Source organism: Glycine max, chromosome 7 (assembly GCF_000004515.6).
Source record: "Glycine max cultivar Williams 82 chromosome 7, Glycine_max_v4.0, whole genome shotgun sequence".
Classification (NCBI taxonomy): domain Eukaryota; kingdom Viridiplantae; phylum Streptophyta; class Magnoliopsida; order Fabales; family Fabaceae; genus Glycine; species Glycine max.
The window spans coordinates 7,286,528-7,308,103 of NC_038243.2; the positions used below are offsets into that span (position 1 = coordinate 7,286,528).

The 21,576-nt window shown below is 31.6% G+C and overlaps 1 protein-coding gene across 1 annotated transcript; it reads right to left on the reverse strand.

Annotated features, from left to right (window-relative positions):
• Positions 1–8,000: 8,000 nt before the first annotated feature.
• LOC100820061 (agamous-like MADS-box protein MADS3) lies at positions 8,001–14,797 on the reverse strand. The gene is made up of 8 exons (XM_003528846.4): positions 14,307–14,797; positions 11,077–11,152; positions 10,507–10,568; positions 10,193–10,292; positions 9,158–9,199; positions 8,917–8,958; positions 8,631–8,776; positions 8,001–8,292 (listed from the first exon to the last, which is right to left on the reverse strand). Exons 1-8 carry the CDS (start codon positions 14,486–14,488, stop codon positions 8,205–8,207), a joined length of 738 nt encoding a protein of 245 aa, XP_003528894.1. The 5' UTR covers positions 14,489–14,797; the 3' UTR covers positions 8,001–8,204.
• Between the last annotated feature and the right edge of the window lie 6,779 nt (positions 14,798–21,576).

Here is a 21,576-nt window from a genome sequence, read left to right on the forward strand (position 1 = left end):
CTGTGGTACAGTGCATTCAACAAGAGGGAGAAATGTTAGGTGAGTTTGTTAGATGGAATATTGAAGGGTGGTATGATGTTTTATTGGAGTGAAGTTGGTGATGAGTTGAATTTCAAAGGGAAGAAAATGAAACCAAGTACAAAACCGACTATTAAATGGAGCACGGTATCTGAATTGAAGCAGAGGATAGGAGAGTTATGGCTTGTCAGTTGTGACAGAGGTTTGAGAAGCTAAGAAGAAAACCAAGTACGCTAAAGTTTTCATGTGTCAGAAGTGCATGGATATTCGGGGTTTATTTCCTTCTTTTAAGATATCTTGCACAGATAAAAATAAGTTGTTGCGTTCGTTTTAATATATTAAGGTGAGATTTAATTTTGAAATTAGTTAAACACACGGTATTATTTTTACCTTTTTCTCTATTTATTTTTTCATTTTTTTTATTTCTCTCCAACAAAAATACTTTTTTATTTTTTATTTTATTTCTCACCTATTTCTACTCTCTCTTTTAATTTTCATTTATCGTATTTCATTCATTCTCTCTATCAAACATAGCAACGATGAATACTATATTTTTTCTTGATATTTTATGAATTTACTTATGCTATCTATCAAACATTTTTACTTCGTAACAATGAACTTAGTTTGATGGCGTTTGGGATGTGGACTAATCCGAGCTATTTGCACTCATTCATGGTTTGAACTTAGTTTGGGAGAGAGGCTTTTGCAAAGTTTGTTGCGAAATGGATAGCTTGAATTTAGTTCAGACTCTCATTAATGGAGGTGTTTGTGTTCCTGGCCATCGTCAAGCTTCTTTGATTGTCAAAACGTTGGATCTTCTTAAAAGGGATTGGTGATAGTTTCTGTTAGCCATGTTTGCAGAGAAGTTAATAGTGTAGCTCATTATCTATTATAGCTAGTTATTATGAAGGCACCCAATAGTAAAGCCACCTTTTGTAGCATAAGTCAAAAAGGGGTGGATGAAATTTTCTTAAAACTACATAGCCTGCAAACTTAGTTGGAAGGGTAGAAAAATTTTGCCTTGGCATTTAATGCTCAACACAAAATTTTGCCTATAAATAGCAAGGCATTTTGCTAATTTGATCATCCCATCACAACAAGTAGCATCCTAATTTGAGAGAGATCCTTGAGTAATTTGTGAGGTGTATTCTCCTATTATAAGAGAGTGTGTGTAATTGTTCTCTCTTTATATTTAGAGAGTGGCCGTAATTTTTCTTTTAGTTAGTGAAATTATTTCTTTGGTCTTGTCTGTTGATTTTCCTTTATCCGTTGAGGGTTTTTCACATTAAAATATTGTGTCCATTTTGATTTTTCTCATCTCTTATTTTAGTTATGAGTGATATTATTTTGTTACTCTAATACTCAATAGTGATATTAGAGTCAATAGGTTGTTGATATTATTTCGTTGCGATACATGCTGGTACGCTGGTATAGTGTCGAAGAAAATTCTTAGTATGCTTTGCGGTTGCGATTAGTCTGATCTTCCACATCAACAAAGAATTATTCTTGTTAATGGATATATAGTGAGGTAGTGTGAAAGTGCATGTCTAGGAAAGTTCTGGCTAAGAAAAGACTTGATATATAAGCGTGTCTGTTGGTAACCCACCTTTCTTTCTTGGGAACTTACCTGGTGCATTAGTTCATGGTCTACAGTCATTCTTCCAGTCAGCGGTACTATACAAGGTGGAAGTTGTGTGAAATCATGGTAGCAAAGTATGAGATAAAGAAGTTCAACAGGAGTAAATTTTCCAAGCAAAATGAGCTATTCTTGAAGAAGAATCCAAGCGAAAGAATAAGGAAGAGAGGCTGGAAAACTCCAAGCAAGTAGAGGCTTTAACGATGACGAGAGGCAAATCAACAAAATGTGGCTCTAGTGGGAGTCAAAACCATGGTAGATCAAAGTCTCAAAGAAGGAAGAACCTCAAATGCTATAATTATGGCATGAAAAGACACTTAAAGAAGGATTGTTGGCATAAGAAGAGTGGAGGAGAGAACTCTGGAGTATCAACCTCTCAAGGTTGTGTTGCTATTACCTCAGATAATGCAGATGTCTTGTGTAATGAAGTAGCAATTGGTTCTAGAGGTGGAAGACAACTCCATGATTGTTGGATATTGGATTTAGGTGCACTTGACACATGACTCCATGTCGAGATTGGTTTTATACTTATGAATCTATCTCAGAAGGATGTATGTTCATGGGGAATAATCATGCCTTGGAAATTGTTGGGGTCAGTATTGCCAAATTTAAAATGTATAATGGTACTGTATGCACAATTCAAGGGGTACGACATGTGAAGGGTTTGAAGAAGAATCTATTGTTTATTGAGCAATTGGATGACCATGGGTGCAAAATCCATACTGAAGGTGGAATCTTGAAAGTAGTGAAGAGGGAAATCTTGTAATGATGAAAGTTGAGAAGATCATAGCTAATCTATACATGCTTTTGGGAGATACGTTGCAAGAAGCAGATGCATCAGTTATAACAAGTCAAGAAGAAGCAACGATGATGTGGCATTGTAGACTGGGTCACATGTTAGAGTGAGGTCTGAAAATTCTTGTAGAATGTAATCTTTTACATGGGCTCAAAATAGTTAATTTAGCATTTTGTGAGCACTATGTGATAAGTAAGCAGCATCGGTTGAAGTTTGCCAAAGCAACTGCCAAAAGCAAAAAGATACTAGACTTGATCCATTTTGATGTGTGGGAATTGCCCAAAGTATCCCTAGGAAGAGCAAAGTAATTTGTATCATTCATTGATGATTACTCTAGGAGATTGTGTGTGTACCCCATCAAGAAGTCAGATGAGTTTCCAGTATTCAAGGAATTCAAAGCATAAGTAGAGCTTGAAACTAGTAAAAGAATCAAGTGCTTGAGAACAAATAATGGAGGAGAATATGTAGATGACAATTTTTTGATATTCTACAAGCAAGACGATATTGTGAGACAATTCTCTGTTCTACATACACCTCAACAGAATGGTGTGGTAGAGCAGATGAACATGACTCTCATGGATAAAACAAGAGTTATGCTGAGAACAATAGAATTGCCCAAATCTTTCTAGGTAGAAGCAGTTAAGATCGCTTGTAACTTGATAAATTCTTTGCCATCAACAACGATTGGTTTAAACACACCGATGGGATGTGGAAATGCAAACTAGCTAATTATTCTTCCTTACTTGTATTTGGATTTCTTGTGTACGTGATGTATAACTCCTACGAAAGAACAAAGTTGGATCTAAAATCCAGAAAATGTATATCCTTGGGGATGCTGATAATGTTTAGAGGTATCACCTGTGTGATCCCATTGCCCACATGGTTTTTGTTAACAGGAATGTAGTTTTTGGAGAAAATGAATTGGAAAGTGAGCAGAAAAATGACAACACTAACAAAGACACTACTATAATGCAAATAGAGAAGAAGTTAAGAGAAGATTACTCTTCTGAAATTGAACAGGAGCACAAAAAGTAGGAAAAAGTGAGGCAAATGGTGGACAAGTACTTCAATGATCAACAAGGTCAAAATTTGTACCAGCTCTATACTCAGACTGCGTCATGGTAATCCATGATGTGTACTATCCCCTAATTGAAAAAGGGGAACCATCAACCTTTCAAAAGGCAATGAATAGTTCAGTTGCTTCGCTATGGATGATAGCAATGCCTGAAGAAATGGAAGTCTTTCATAGGAACAAGACTTGGGAACTTGTTGAATTTCCAAAAGGTCGAAAAGCCATAGGGTGCAAATGGGTCTATAAGATCAACGATGACAACAATCAAGTAGAAAAATATCATGCTAGATTGGTGGTCAAGGGTTATGCTTAGAAAAAAGGTATCGACTTCAATGAGATATTCTCTCCAGTTATTAGATTAACCACAATCAGAGTTGTTCTAGTTATGTGTGTTGCATTTGATTTACATCTTAAACGACTTGATGTAAAAATTGCTTTTCTCCATGGAAAACTAGAAGATGAGATAAATATGCTCTAATCGAAAGGCTTTTAAGAACAAGGAAACTTGTTTGTAGGTTGATAAAATCTTTGTACGGTTTGAAGCAGGTGCCAAGATGCTAGTACAAGAGATTTGATTCCATCATTGTTAGCCTTGGATACAACAGAAAAATTACTTTAGACCATTGTACGTGCTACAATGGATTTGAGGATAATGATTTCATCATTTTTCTATTGTATGTGGATGACATGTTGGTGGTAGGCCCTAACAAAGATCGAATCCATGATTTGAAGGCTTAATTGGCTAGGGAGTTTGATGTGAAAGACTTCGAACCTACAAATAAGATTTTAGGGATGCAAATTCACCGAGATAGAAAAGATAGAAAGCTTTGGCTTTCTCAAAAGAATTACTTACTGAAAGTCTTGCGATGCTTCAACATGCAAGACTATAAACCAATTTCTACCCCTCTTCCTATCAATTATAAGTTATCCTCAAGTATAAGTCCTAGCAATGAAGCGGAGAGGATGGAAATTTCTCGAGTATTGTATGCATCAATGCTAAGAAGCCTTATGTACGCCATGATTTGTACTATACCAAACATTGCACAAGTAGTAGGAGTGATTAGTAGGTTCATGGCAGATCTTGGTAGAGAGCACGAGAGTGTTGTGAAGAGGATCCTTAGATACATTAAAAGAACCTCAGGTGTCGCATTATGTTTTGAAGGATCAAAATTTATTGTCACAGGCTATGTCGATTCAGATTTTGTAGGTGATCATGATAAAAGAGAATCTACTAGTGACTATGTGTTTACACTTGTAAAAGGGACAATGAGTTGGTTATCCGAGTCTACTATAGAAGTTAAGTGCATGGCAACTACTTGCAAGGAAGCTATTTGGATTCAAAGGCTATTGGAAAAATTGGGCACAAGCAACAAAATATTATTGTGTATTGTGACAATCAAAGTGCCTTGCATATTACAAGAAATCCAACCTTTCATTCAAGGAAAAAGAACATAGGTGTTCAATATCACTTTGTCAGATAAGTAGTAAAGGAAGGAATTATGGATATGCAAAAGACTCACACTAAAGATAATCTAATAGATGTCATGACCAAGCTGATCAATGCAAACAAGTTTGCATGGTGTTAATCCTCATTTTTCTATAAAAAAATGTAAGCAACAAGGAATTGGCAAGATAGAGATATTTTTGAAAGCACATAAAAGTAGCTTTAAGTGGGAGATTATGAAGGCACCAAATAGTAAAGCCATCTTTTGTGGCATAAGTCAAAAAATGGCGGATGAAATTTTCTTACCACTACATAGCTAGGCCTGCAAACTTAGTTGGAAGGGTATAAAATTTTTTCCTTGGCATTTAATGCTCAACACAAAACTTTGCCTATAAATAGCCATAAACTTTGCTCATTTGATCATCCCATCATAACACGTAGCATCCCAATTTAAGAGAGAGTTCCTTGAGTAATTGGTGAAGTCTATTCTCCTATTATAAGAGAGAATGTGTAATTGTACGTTCTCTCCTTATATTTAGAAAGAGGTTATAATTTTTCTTTCACTTAGTGAAATTATTTATGTGGTCTTGCACATATTTTTCCTTATTTGTTGAAGGTTTTTCACGTTAAAATATTGTGTCCATTTCAATTTTTCTCATTTATTATTTTAGTTGTAAGTGATATTATTTTGTTACTCTAATACCCAATAGTTATGGGGTTAATTAGCATTTAGAAACCTCTATGTATTTGGGGTTCTCCTTCTCCTCCCCTAGACTTTCTCCTCTCTCCTCTTGAAGGATGATAATGTTAGTCGTTATTTACGATTAACTTTTGTATTGAATAATTATATGAAATTAGCATTTTTCCCTCAATTTATGGTTTTTTTTTGTAGGAATTGTACATATTTTCAAGTTTAGTTTGATTTTATTCAGTAGATACTCTCATTTTGTGAATTAATATTGAAACCACTTTAGTTTCAGGCTAAAAGAAGAGAAGGTCAAGCAGTTGGTGTCTGGCTAAGCGAGGCATATGCACTTAGCAAGTGACATTCACTAAGCGATGCACTCAGCTCACTTAGCGTGATGAGAAACCCTAGAAGAGGATTAGTCAGAGATGTGCTCACCCAGCGTGCCGCAATGCTCGCTCAGCGAGTCGTTTGTCTCTTCTCGAGCTCAGCGCGCCCAGCTCGCTAAGCTAAAATTCACTAACTCGCGCTTAGTGAGCCAATCTCACTAAGCGAGCCTTCAGAATCTGAAACGTCAAGGAGACTTTAGAACACTAAAGTTGGCGGAAACTAAAAGGGGATTAAAAAAACAGAGCCAAGAGAGAAGCTAGAGCAACAGAAACAAGCCTTTAAGAGAGTTTAGGTTAGAGGAGTGAGATCAGGGTTCTAGAGGTTGGAGGAGACATCCGCAACCATTTTTAACCATTTTCTTCCCTCAACATCTATCCTTTGTGCTGAAGTTTCATTACTTGTAATGGAAGGCTAAACCTCTTGTTGGGAAGTTCTGCTGAATCTTTGATGTAAAACTCTCTTACTATCTATTTAATGTTATTTTTATGTGTTCATTGCTTTTATCTATGCTTATTTTTGTATGTTTGTGGCTTGATTACCCATTTGTGTGTATAGTTAGGATTTTTAGTACTGGAAAGTGCTTTAAAACCTTAGAACTTGATAGAGCAAGCTAGAAAATTGTATATCTAGGAATGGAGTGTAGTGATCTAGTCCTTATTATGCTGTAATCGTAATGCAACTCTTTTAGACTAAGTTTGTTGAGGGATCAATGACAAGGTTTAAATAGAATTAGGCCCATTCACTTGAGGGATCTTTGTTTAGGTAATTTCTTAGCACAAGAACACTAGGATAATATTAAATAAAGAAAAATATTTAACAACATCAAAGGAAATTCAGTAGAACGATCCAACGCTTTTTACTTGACTGTTTTTACTTCTCAACCTCTAGATATTTTAATTTGTGTTTAACTAGATTTTTATACATAAATCCAACTCAACATTTACTTGCTTTACACAAATATTTGCTCATTAAACATATATCTTCTGAGTAAAACAAGTTTCCTGTGAATACGATATTCGGTTTGTACCATTTTATATTACTTTGTACAACTCAGTACACTTGTTGATTAGCATCGCAGAATATTAGTGAATAAGTTTTTGTTGCGAACGAAACATATATAGTCTTGGGTGAATCTTTTGTTCCTTTTCCACTGAATAAAAAAAATAGAGAGAGAGAGAGAGAGAGAGAGAGAAAGAGACGTTGGGGCAATTAATTAGTGTGGATGGAGAAACTATTCCGGAATTGCAAAAGAGTGAGAGTTACATTGCATGTGGTGACAAAAATAAAGGGGGAAAGCAAGGGATGGAATATTTGATTTTGCCAAGAGGGGTGCAAGTGAGAGTGTTAAGAAATAGAAAATATTTTTTTAAATACCCTTTTAATCATTTTATGTTTTCAAATTAAAGTTTATAAAAAAAATTGAAAACTTAAAATCACCCAAAAAGAATTAGTTAGATTAATTATATTAGTCTCTTGTTTTTGTCTATTGGATCTAACTTAGTTAAATGATAAGAGTGTGTAAGTTGTTGTAAACTCCCGATTTATTATTCCTATGAATATAAAAAGGTCTCCCACTTTTTTGTAAACGCACTTAGAGTACTTAGGAAACATTTGAATATAGAGTAGCTAAAACTAAAAGACATGAAAATAAATAAATAAAGGGAAATAAATGTTTTAAATAAACCAAGGTGCATTGAAAAGGAATCATCCTCATACATAATCCTCCAAATCCATTTTTTTTTATTAAATGTATTTTTTATTCAAATTTTTATGTTAAAAAGATTTCAAACATCCAAATAACAAAGAATTTGTGAAACTCTATTAGCAAGCAACTCGTTCTCTTGCTTTGTCTCTCCTTTTTTTTGTATTTTTCTACTTTGATTTTTCCACTTTTTTCCCATATATAGAGAATTCTTTTCATGGGGAGGTAAGGAAGAGATACACGCATATACACATAGGTTCAAGCATCAAAGTTAAAAACAATAGCATTACTTTAACATATAGTTAAACCATTGTCTGTACTTGTGTCCAATTACAGAAAGTGCTAAACAAGTCTGCAACTTTTCTGGTCACAAAGTTACATTTAACAACATCCAAAACACAAATCTAAAAAGCATATAGACAATAAGGTAAATCATCATATACTTAATTCAATAAGATTGATCAAAGGATCCATCCCTGCATGAAATTAGTTTCACAAGCCATGCTCTTTGGAACATTAGAAGCCTCAGCTTGAACATATTGATGGTACCTGCTCAAAGTAAGAGGTCAAATTAGAATTTGTGATCATGGAAAAGCCTATGATTTGCATTTCTGTTTTGGGATACCACCTACACAAGTTTGAAACTTTTCATGGCATAAAGTTCATATTTCATTTGATCAGGGTTTTAATTTGCATAAGTTTGTTTAAGGGTTTGAAGTGTGACCCAGTTAGTTGTTGGACAAATAACCACGCCTGTTCTTGAAATGTTAATTTTATTTCACATTACCTTTGCTAACAAAATTATGAACACTAGAGACCATAGTATGTTTGTCTATTTAACTTTTGGTGTAACTATCATCTGCTTAAAAGAAATTTTCATTAATTACCCTATTTGCAAAAAGGGTTCTGCCTGCTGGTAATCCATAGGATTGGTTTGAGGAGGCTGCTGAAAGTGAAAGCCACTATTTCCAGCTTCTGAAGTAGAGCTCAACAAGCTTTCCATAGCTTTAAGATTAAATCCCTCTGCTTCAAGCTGAAAAGGGAAATTCAATTGATAAAGAAATTAGAATATATGTGTTAATTAATTGAGAAAAAATGTGTCAAGACATTATCCTGCACTAAAATGGTGCGCATCGATCTACGCTTAAATTGTTAGGTGCTACATTGTAAAACCTTGAGTCTCAGTTGCTTATTCATGTCTCCAAGATGGCGCTCCTGCAAGATGGTTGAAAAATATCAAAATTGAGTAAATTAACGAACACGGATCCATAATGTATATTAAGATTTCAATTTGTCTTACAAAAACATACTTGGACAGTAATTGACTTGTTAAAAAGTTAATTTGACTATATATAGAGTATAGACAAAAGTAAAATTATAAGGCCAAAATAAGTGTGCAAGTAACATTTCTCACCCTTCTGCGAAGCTCTTCCATTTGTTCAATCATGATTTGTGTCTGCAATTGAAATGAAATTTAAGTAATGTCATCCAAAATTCTTTCTTTCTAGCGTCTCAGCTGGCAGTACAACTTATAGTGTGTAAAACAGATTGAAACTAGTTCGTCGTATGAAATACACAAAAACCTCTATTGAGATTTTCATTTAAAGCTTCAAACAAATTAAAATTAAAGCTTGTTTAGAAACTTGGTCATTACCAAGATTGCTTCCCATTTAGTTAATGCTATCTGTCTCTGAAGTCTCAAAATTGGTTGTTTAATTTGGCACACACATCTAAATCAAAGTATATTTTACTGAATATTAGAAATTAACTAGATATTGACATGTTTGTTGCACGGTTAAGAAATGCATCTTTTATTTTGAAGAGATTTAAATTATATAAATAAATAAATTTTACCTTGAATTTTTACATTCATTAATGGCTACATTCATCAATATTAAGATTTCCTCTCTTTTTTGAAAGGCAAAATCATATATATTATGTAAAAAGAAAGGATTTACACATGTTTGTAACCTGTACAAGATGTTAGTAACATGTATCAAGATTTCCTCTATATATCTTGAAGTTGGGATTTTAGTAAAAAATGAGATAAATACTTTGAAGGAAGTATATGGTTTGTTTAATTTTCATAAATTTAATTTTCTTCCCTTGAATGTTTTGATATTAACTCATTGTAGAAGTACAAATTAGGGCTTTGACACCAAAAATAAAAAACTAGCTAACTTTACAAATCTTTTGGCAAGTAAACTCCTTCCTCTATATCCTTTTTTCCCCTTACCTCAGCCTTATATCATGTGGAAACAGTAATTATACGTACACATACACTTATATATATGATCACAAACAGTATGATGCATAGTCTAGTTAAAGTACTGGAAAGATTGCTGTCAGTTCTTGTATATAGGCACATGCTTTACAACCTAATTAAGGTATAGTACCATCAAGAATCCATAGAGCAATAAAGAGAAATTCTACAAATATTTGTTCGCACCTTCCTTTGCCTTGCTTGTGCTAAAGCCCCTTCAAGCTGTTTCTCAAGATTCTGCAGCTCCTTTATGTTCAATGGTCCAAGATCTTCCCCAAGCAAATGCCTAAAACAACAATACATTGGAAAGTTAATTAACTTTACATGGGTGGTTATGATTTTCTAACCTTTGTTACTATATTAATTAACTCCTTTTGTTTGTGATTAAGATACATATGCATGTGACTGCTGAAAACATGATAATATATTCATCAGAAGGTATTAGATATTAGATATATATTAAAACAAGTCTATTCTTTAGAAGAGGCATAAGTGATTACCTCTGGGTCCTTTGAAGAGAATCATACTTTGCCTTTAGCTTTGATACCTCTTGGTACCAGCTCTGATTACCAAAACAAAAAATTCATAAATATTCACTAACAAGAACAAATTAATTAACTGCTGTTATATATAGAGATGTATCATATCATTAAGACTTAGATTAATATATATACTATATTGTTGTAGACAGGGCTATCTTTTTGCATTAATTCTTTCTAAGAAAAATAATTCACTACTAATGGATGGAAGAATGAAGTGTGCTTAATTTTACAAGCATGCAACATTGCAACAACAAGAACAAAGCCTTGTCTTATATACTAGGTTAATTAATTTCACAAGCTTTCTGGAAAAAAAAAAGTTTTGTACAAATTAATATTGATTATTGTCCTTTGTCAACCTTGTTATTTTTGTTTTATAGGATCATAGATCAAATTATACCACGTAGCTGTAAAAAAAAATCTCACGTAGGAATTTAAAAAATTTAGAAAGCATGAGTAGCAGACAAATAGTTTTAGAAGACACAAGGCAAAACTGTTTAATTGAACTTGAGTTAGTGAACACATGCGTACCTGAGTTTCACATTCAACGTGTTCGTCTTGAGGAGTAAAAGAGCTACGATGGTATCGCTCAATAGTTTTGGTAGTCCTGCAAATTAAGGGAAACTGATTGGTCAATATTAGTACAAAGCAAATTATGTAGTTGTGTAAATGTTGACACTTGATGTTTTACATAGGAGATTAAAATGGTGAAAAATAATTATGAATCATTGAAAATTATATTTAAACAAAACTACGTGTTTTGAAATACAATTATTATTTTAGCATTAGAAGTTAAAGACTTCAATTTTTTTCATATGCTTCGGTTTAAATTTGAAGGATTCGCACAGGTGAACTGGTTAGCAATTAAAGTTTAATACAGAAGATATATACGTGGATTATAAAGTCCAAATTCTAAATTACAAAGTTTAATACGCAGAACATATTATGACCCACAAAATAATTTTGAGGCTAATAAAATTGATGTTTGGAAAACATTTTTTAATTTTTTTAGAAACTTATTATGTAAATTATTTTTTAATATAATTTATCAATTAATTATTTTTCCTCTTTAAAAAATGTCTCTGTACACAAAAGACAACTATTTTTTTGGTTATTTCACACAAAACTATTTAAACAACTTATTCTTATATATTCGATCGCTTTTATGTGACATATAAACAAAATTTGATCGAAAATAAAAAAATCATTAAACCTTAGTATTCCATATAAGTGTTTAATTATACATGGTATCAAAACTGATTTCAGACAAATTACCCAAATATGCCCATAGCCTGCAGACATGTTCTATATATCAAACCAAATATCCATACAAAGCCAATGTCCACGAATAACTTATTTTTTTCTCAAATATTTTACGAAATTTAACTAATTTGCTTTTCAAAATCATTTTTCTTTCATTCGGTGTATTATGAACATATATATAATTAATGTATAGATTAATTTGTAATTGCAACGAATGAAGATCAATTCTTGTATTTTTGAAAAAAAAAATGGAGAAATTATAGCAAGTGTTTCAAATCAAGTGCCACTGTACCAGTATAGTATGCCTTTCCACAAAGCACGAACAATTTTACTTATACTTAATACCCGGAATAAATCTATTTCCATGACAAATATGGTTAAGATTACAAAATGAGATATCTACAAAAATATGAAATTAATGACTCTCCTAGTAGATTCAAAAAGAGTTTATCTTTGCAAAAAATAAATAAATAAATAAAAGATAATACATATATCATTAAGCTATTTTCTATTCAAGACAAAGGTAGAGGTAAACAACCAAATTAAGCTGACCAAAACGAAAAATCTAAACGTGAGCATCATTTCCGATGGATTTTCTAAGACGGACATATGCAAGAACACCTAAATAATTGTTTTCAGAGAAAATTAAATGCTGGAATAAGAGAGAAGGAAACACGCAATCCAACAAACAGCAAAAAAGAAGAAAAAAGGGGAATTTCTCTTTCTCAATCCCTAACTATCACCATATAAACTTAAACATTTCAGCCAAACATGCGAAATTTTTGCCACAGATGTCCTCGATCATATTCACAATATGTTAGTATGTCAGAAATTGTAATTGTAATTTTAGGTTAAATCTAAAAACAAGATATACAGAAACGTATTTAGTCTTTTTATTATATTTTTTTTCCTTTTTCATATTTTCAACAAGTCGTGGCTTAACCAGACTCAAACAATACCTCTTAGGGCTAGCAAGCAAAGGAAGAAAAAAAAACTGTTCAACGTTTTTTATAAAAAAAAAAAAAAAGACCAATTGGTAAAACGTAATCATTAATCATCATGCAAGATGAAAATATAAACCTAATTAAACTAACTGCAATGTTGGATAAGCTATCATTCCTTCATAAACATGAAAAAAAAAGCACTCAACATTACAGGTTTATTATTTAAGGAGATTCCCTGGAAGAGAGAGAAAGAAAGAGAGAGAGAGTCAATTGATCATCTAAAAAGACCTAAGAGTAAAAGACAACAAGAGAAGCAGCACCTATCTGTGATTGCTAAGTCCAAATTGAGCAAAACACCCCATATATATATGATGATCAATCCCCTCAAGAAATGAAGACACAGCAATTGCTTTTGGGACACATAACATAAGATAGAGCAATCTCTGAGAAGATACAATGATAGAACCGAAAGATCAAAGGACAAAGGTTAAGAACCAGATTCTTGAGTGTTAAAAAGTTCAAGGCTTTCAAGCCATAATAAATAAATAAAATTATATATATTATATTGTTCCCGTATAGAGAAAGATGTTGTGAAAGCCCTAGATCTTGCACAACGGTACAAGAGAGTTATCACTTATCAACAGCCTTGGACTTTACCTCACCACCACCATGTCCATTTTAATTACACTATGTTACAAAACTGGGTACATATGATTGCTTTTTTCCTTTTCAGTTTTTTCTTGTTTCTTCTTTTCCTTGTGATAAAGAAGGAAAATAGATATGTACTGTTCCATCAGTATACGTAGCTAGATCAGTGCGCAAAGCTGAAACCTTTAACTCACAATAGAGAGATATCAGGTGGAAGGATGATGAAACGTGTCGATCCGTGATTGGGATGAAGCAAAACCTCATGATATTTTTTCCTCTCTAATAACCTTGCCATGAAAGCTCCTAATAGAACCCCACAATTGCAAAATAATAATAATAATAAATAAATAAAAAGAAAGAAAAAAGGAGAATAAATCGTAGAGGGCACAAGATCCACTGATCCAGAAAGAAGGTGTCAGGTGCATGTGTTAGAGAAAGAAGCTAAACAAAGAACGGTGACTGATAGAAAGAAGAAGAACACAAGGGACAAAAGAAAATTGATTAAAAAAATAAAATAAAATAAAGGGTGGAAAGTGAGTGATGAAAGATGTGTGTAGGTTGAATCTTAAATACATCAAATTCAGTCGTGGCAAAGTAAAGGAAGCCAGAAGCAGAAACCAGTGACCATTTTGGTGAAAGAAGCTGATGCAAAGAAGAAAGTGTGTTTGCTCAGAGAAGAAGGTATCTATCTATCTCAGCACCACCACACACACACTCAGAAAAAAAATCTAAAATTTTAATACCTATTGGGATTTGCACCTCACAAAAATGGACACAAAAACTTTCAAAAAAAAAAACAAACAAAACAGACACAAAAATACGTGCACAAATTAAAGCAATAAGTGTAGGCTAAGATTTTCGCGGTTCATAGATAGATAGATAAAGAGAGAAAGAGAGAGATAATACCCAACACTTCCAAATTCATAGAGCTTGCCACGGCTTGAGAAAATGATGAGAGCAACCTCAGCATCACAGAGAACTGAGAGCTCATAGGCTTTCTTGAGCAAACCGTTCCTTCTTTTTGAGAAAGTTACTTGGCGGTTGATTTTGTTCTCTATCCTCTTCAGCTCAACTCTCCCTCTACCCATATCTCTCTCTCTCTCTTTTTCTTTGTCTCGAAACAATAACTCAAACTTTATCAATTATTATTAGAAATATATTGAGGTTCTGTGATCAACCCTTGATATAGAAGAGAGAGTGAAGTTTAGCGCAAAAGGGGAGAGAGAGAAAAGAAAAAAGAAAGAGAAGCTAGGCAAAGTAGTAGTACGTAGCTAGTAGTTGTTGTGATGAGATAATTGTGTGTGTTGTGTGTTCCAGAGAAGTGAAGTTAGTGTGCTATATAGAAATAGACAATGAACACAGAAAAGGGGCACACTTGATCTTCTTTTACAAAAAAAATGGAAACCCCAGTTATTCTTATTTCTATCTCATTCTCTTTTCCCAATTTAATTTTAGTAAATATATATATATATGGTCCCTTCCTTATACCTTCTCACTTTCTGCATAGTCTTAATTTTTTGCTGCAGTTTAGGGCAAGTGAAAGGAAAGTTCCACTCTCACGCGCCAGTGCCTTCCACGCGCCCCATGTGAAGGCTTCTCACACTTTACAACTCATAGCAGTATTTGTGGAAATGCACTAACCACTTGCTGCTAACTCTGTTTACCCCAAAACTGGTTACCATTGTGATATCATCATGAAACCCTTTGCAGGTTGATCAATAACTTGGTACAGTTATATCAGGGAGATAAGATAGTCGTCCTCATGGATTTTACACCATCATATAATAAATTAAAATTCACCAACAAAACAAAATTGTTGAGGTTCTAATTAATTATTTTATGTCCATATGTCACTTACTCCCATAAACATGATTGTGTAAATCAGTTTTGTATTTTGAAGAGAAAAAAAGAAAGAGAGCACAAGGGTATAACTTTGAAGCCACGTTACTGTCATCATTAAATATTGTTTTGCTTGGGATGATTGTACTCTGCTATGAGTCAATTATCAATTAAATGATTATTAGGTATATATTCATGTTGATGTATTTAATTATAGCTTAATTACTACTATATTGTTTCTCAAATATGAGAAATAACTAATTAGTATGAGCCATCAAGTTCTTCATGAAGGTCTTCTAATGAAAGAGATTAAACTTTTTTTTCTTAATTATGACAGTGTGATCTTGAGTTTGATGTTTTTATTTATTTATAAAGGTTAGTTGGTTAATTTTGTTAAAAATATAATCAGATAAATGAAAAAAAAAATTGGGAGAAAATATTAGTAACAGCTTTTGAAAAAGTTAAGGAAGACAAAACCTTTGTACTTTATCCCTATGATAAAGAGACATGATGTTGATCGATGCGATTATACACGTTCTAGCTAGAACATAAATTCTATTACCGGGAATTTTGTGCACGTTTTCCTCTCAGTAAATTAATTAAGTTAAATTGAACCCAAATTTCATGTTCCAAAAGTTTGTCTTCTCCACTTTAGGATACACGGACATGACCTTCTACCATAGACCAATATATAGTGGTCACTAGATAATCAATAGATTACAATATATAGTAACATTATTTGAAATGTGGTCATGACCTCACAATATATATACTCTGATTGATCATAGTCTAATGTTACTTTTTTAATGTGATACACTAATAACAAACAATAATTTTAAGACCCATTAAAATAAAATACTGATTAATATTTTTGTCTGAGATTTTTTTTTAAGGGATGACTCTGCCGTTAGATGAAATTCGAGAGTCATTTAAAATGTTCGACAATGTATATTAACAAAAAAAGAAAAAAAAACGGCATAATGATAAACAAAAAAGCTAAAACACATCCTAAACTTCAACAACAAAAATAGAAAAACGCGTTGATGTGTGTACAAATGAAACTGTTTCTCGCATAATAGCTAGCAAAATCAAATTTCTAGTGACAAAGCATATATATGACGATCCTCTCGGAAATTACATTAAGAGTATTTTTGGATAAAAAATTTTAACTAAGGAATTCAAGAAACACCTTCGAAGATTATGGAACATCAATCGAACTTGAGAGCGTAGAAGAACACGTATAACTAGTACATCAATCATATCTTTTTTTTTTTTCATTCATTTTTTTTTTCACCTCATAATTTTAACTTTTTTTATCCAAATACAAAATTTTGAAAATAAAAGAATTTCAATTGAAGTATTTAAAATTTTTAAAATTTAAAATTTCTCAAAATTTAAAATTACTCAATCCAAACACATTCTAAGTAACATTTATATTTCGGCTAAAATTGCAACTGAAATAATGTTACTCAACGTCAACACAGATTAAACAAATTAAACGTGTTATACGAGAGTAGCCATGAGGTCTCTTTCAGACATTGAAAAGGGAATTTGTTGGCATCGTTGATGGTAATTAATCACTTCAAGTACCCCTCCAAACCCTTACATAAAGGCATTGAAAGCAATTTGAAAGATGTTCAATTGGCTTCAAAAGCATCACACTATAGACCGCTACTCCTACGTATACATAACCCTATATTCGCGAACTGACAACACCTATGCATTCATAACATGTATCATATGTGTGTGAGTAGCTTTTCAAGAATCTCATGTGCAATGAACCCTATCAATTTAAGACCAATTCCTTCTGCCCCTATCCTTTAGAATAACCTTGTTGTCGTGCACATCTGACCCCTTAATATTCACCTAATGGGTAGACTACGTACTATAGCTATATCACACCCTCAAAATGTAACGGATTTGGTAAATGTGAATTTCCATCTATACATTAATTGGTATTATTGTTGTTACTTGTTAGTGTTTGTTGCTTTCACCCCGGACATAAAGAAATAGTACATTTGGGTACGAATGGGCATTCATTTTGAACAATGCACATAAAAGAGGATGAAAAGTGACAACAAATGGGAAGACGGAAAATTAAGTAGCATACATCTTCGGTTGGGAAAGTGTACACATAATCTTCTTGGGAAATCACTAAGCACTGTTTTTCTGCATATATATATATATATATATATATATATATATATATATATATATATATATATATATATATATATATAGTAGCAAGTGTCAAAGTAAAATTTAAAAATTAAATTAAAAATAATATTGAAATAAATTAGTTAAAAATATAATAAATTGATAAAAAATATAGTTCATATAAATTAAAAAAATAAAATTATAAGAATATAGTATTTAAATCATTTTATAGATAAATTAAAATGAAATATGTAATTTATTAAAGGAGACTAGACTTATTTACAAGATAACGTACTTAAATCTATAAATTATTTATCATATATTTAAAATATAATTTATATGTTCAAAACAATATTTATTGCAAATTTTAATTATAATATAAATTATATATTTAAAATATTTATTTAGCATAAATTTATACAAAATAAATATTTATTGTGCGCACAGATTAAAATACTAGGCTTTTTAACACGCGTATATAAAGGGAGATTAAGCTCTTGAGTCTGGAGTGTTCCTTGCCCAGCCCATTCAGAAAAAAAAACAATTAAAGGGAGATTAATATGCTTAATTACTATTTTGTAGCAAACAAAATGGAAAGACCACCAAAGGCGGCTAACAAGTGATGCTGCTATAGCATGTGTCAAACTCAAAGGCATATTCCAGAGAGTTTAAGATTGTCTGTTTTCATTTTTTAAGCATTGACTCAGGCTTATGGTTCCATGCCATAATCGTACCCGGTTTACGAATTTAAATTGTAATAATTAAGAACTTATGGCTTTTGGCTAGCTAGAAAGGTTTTTTTTTATATATAAATCACATGTATATTTTTTTATTGAAGACAATCTTATTTAAATGGGATAAAATTATTATGGGTGTAAGAAGGTTTTTATATTCATGTTTCTTGTGTATAAGGGGTTTTTATATTTTCACGCAGATTTTGGAAGATAAGATGATCTTCTGAAGGAGAGTGTATATAGTGTTAGAGAGAGTTTTTCAGAGAGTGTATATAGTGTTAGAGAGAGTTGTTTACCTAAGACTTCTTAAGCTTATTATAAGAGTTTTATTGAGCTTATTAATTAGAGCAGTGTTTCTTGTGTGATGAGACATGGGAGATGCTTTGGAGGTGAATCGCTTGATTTGTAGTGTCTCTTATTAACATATTGTGTGTTTCTCATAGTTACTAAAGCTAGAGAATGGTATACTCGAGTGTGGGAAACATTGAGTTGTAGTAAGATGATTGTTAATACAAATTTACAATGTTTATATTAATAGTTATTATAATCTAATTTCTATTAAACAAAATTTATATCGACAAGAACAACCCTAAGATTAAACTACTAATAAATTATTCTTTATAATGAAATAAATTTTAAAAACTTTTAGACCATCATTTACTTTTATAAATTGAAATAATCTCTTTCTCATCTAGAATGATACAATCTTTGAATGACTTCAACATTTTGCAAATTGAATATCGTTTAAACTATATTTCTGAGTAACAAAAACTTCTGCCCCTTGAGTTCCTTTGCCCGTCTCATAATTAATATCTGATATGCGTACGTGGACGCAGAAAGTTCACAATCGTCCCTCCTTATTGTCTCAGTGTCTGCATCTCTGTTAGTTAAACATTTAGGGTTATAAAATAAAGTCTAGTGCAAAAAGGATTACGCATTTATGGGATTGATGCCTGCAGCTGATAGGTCTCAAAATGTTCTCTTATATATATACAAGTTTCTTTTTATAACTTTAATTTATTGTATTTTTAGCTGACTTTGTATAAACCTCTAATTATAATAAGGACACCTAATTTTACATTTTTATTTTATTTTTTTCTAAATAAAAATAAGAGAAATTTATTAAAATTTAAAAATAAAATATATTTTTAGTCTTTATAATTTCTGTCAAATGTGATCAAAAGTCTCTATACTTTTTGTATCCATAAAATTGGTTGTCAAACGTTAAAAAATATGCGAATAATTATTCTCTAAGAATTTATTATGTGTTTTTTTATTTTAAAATGATTAGATTCACATTTCTTTTTAGTTTGAGAACAAAATTTATCAATATGAAAATATAAGAATCTTGATAGATCATGTTTGACCGAAAATTGAGAACTTAGAATTCCCCCCCCAAAAAAAAAATACTATATATGATGAAACAATTGTTACAAGGAGGTTTGAAAGTATTTTAGCATGATGTTTGAGTGGTGTTTATTATGCTGAATTAATTAGCTAACCTAGTTAACTCAAGCAAAAGAATAATGTTCGAATTGGCTTGGGTCTTCTTTTTTTTTTTTTTACTGCAATTGGTTTGGGTCTTAATCACCTAATAAGTAATAGGCTACCTTTAAGAATTTTACCAAGCAAAATCATTCAATTTAAGAAATCGCTAATTGTTTTATAATAAGTGCTAATAAATAACCTTTTCTTTATCGTAACTTGATCAGGGTAATTTATCTAAGCTTTAAAAGGGAATTGTATAACTTGTTAGAATTCTTTTTCTCACATTACTACTTTTAACTTACGAAATAGTACTCAAATATTTTTAGTTTTATTTTTTAAATAAAGTTATATAATTATGATTTTTTTTGTGTGCGTGTTTTGTAAGACCTGCCGAAAATATATATTGTAATTGAGAAAAACATTTAACAAAAAACACAAAAATGAATGTATTTCTCAGTTGAAAATGCTTTTTTTGTTAGTGGGTAATTGGAAAGGAAAAAACGAGAATTGCAAGTTAAGTCTTGATTTTGGGAGCATCATATTCAACTTGAATCAATTGGAAACAAATAATTGAAAATTTCCTCCGGTCCCCGTTAGCTTAAAGTTTTTATAGGACACATCTTCCATTTTCCTAAAAAGGTCACTTGACTATTGACGAATAGGGCAATCTTATCATATAAAGTGAACCAGCAATTAATTTTTAGATTCTAGAGATTGTGTTCCTATTGGAGTTTTCCATAAAAGGTTAAGAACCCTCAAATTTTCAACATTGTATTAGGAACTTAATTAACAAGTGTCCCAGTCCATAAAAACGTCTGAAAAACATACAAAGGGCTACATTTAAAACCAAATCATAATCCAAGCATAAATAGTTTTAGCTTTTGCTTTGGACGATGACAATGCACTGCACCCATTTGTAGCCATCTTGCAGCCTTTTGTAAGATTCTTGACCACCAATTTACCGTGATGTTGGTAAAACTTTCGACTCATTATGAGCGAATTTTTCATTATTGAGTGAGATAGGTATGATTAACTGTTACTAGGTGATCGACTTCTTTTTTATTTTTTAATCATTACGTGACCTGTGATATATATATATATATAAATTTATTCTATGTGTTTGTTTTGAAAGTTAATGGTAAAAATGATTAAAAATTATATGCAGTAAACATGCATTTGAGGACGCACAAATAAATGCTTACTCATAAATTCTTACTATATGAGAGTTTATATCAGAAATTTTATTATTAAACTTATTAAAATAAGCTTAAAAGAACTTATTTTAGTAAATTTCACTAATAAATTTATTGAAAGAAGTTTAAAAAAGTTTAAGTCATTTTTTAAGTTGAAATGGTTAGTTTCATGAAAAAATCTCAACATTCCTTGAGTAATTGTCAATTTTAATTTTTTAAATCTTCAAAAACTTTAAACTTACACACCGATTATTTATAAGTAGACAAAGTCCGCAGTCAAAAATAAGTAGACAAAGTCTATATGCTGCAACTTTTTTTTAAAACGATTAAGACATCATATTATTTAACACGGTTTGATTGAGTAAGTTTGACATAAAATAATTCAGTAAAACTATTGCTATTGTAGTTTATCTCAAAATTAGAATATCACCTGTAAAAAAGTTGACAACAGATGTTAATCTCAATGTGAATACACATAAAATCTTTACGCGATTAAAAAAAATCTTATTATTTCATAAACACACATCCAACTACATAAACTTATTTTTTTATTGTTATATATTTTTAAATATAAAATAGATCATAATTTTTAGTTAAGTGTGACAACATTTCTATATAACTATAGTAAGTCACTTGCTTTCAATACATTACTTCTTTGTAGGGTGTCACATGGTTGGACACATTTGCTGTGCCTTTCAAAATTGGCATGACCATAATTCATAAACATTATCATTTCCAATCCACGGGAACACCATAAACCAACAA

Coding starts and splice junctions, on each gene's coding strand:
- LOC100820061 (XM_003528846.4), bottom strand. CDS start 14,488: ATGGGTAGAGGGAGAGTTGAGCTGAAGAGGATAGAGAACAAAATCAAC. Junction 10,569..11,076: donor ACGTTGAATGTGAAACTCAG/GTACGCATGTGT, acceptor TTTGGTAATCAG/AGCTGGTACCAAGAGGTATC. Junction 9,200..10,192: donor CACAAGCAAGGCAAAGGAAG/GTGCGAACAAAT, acceptor TTTCAATTGCAG/ACACAAATCATGATTGAACA.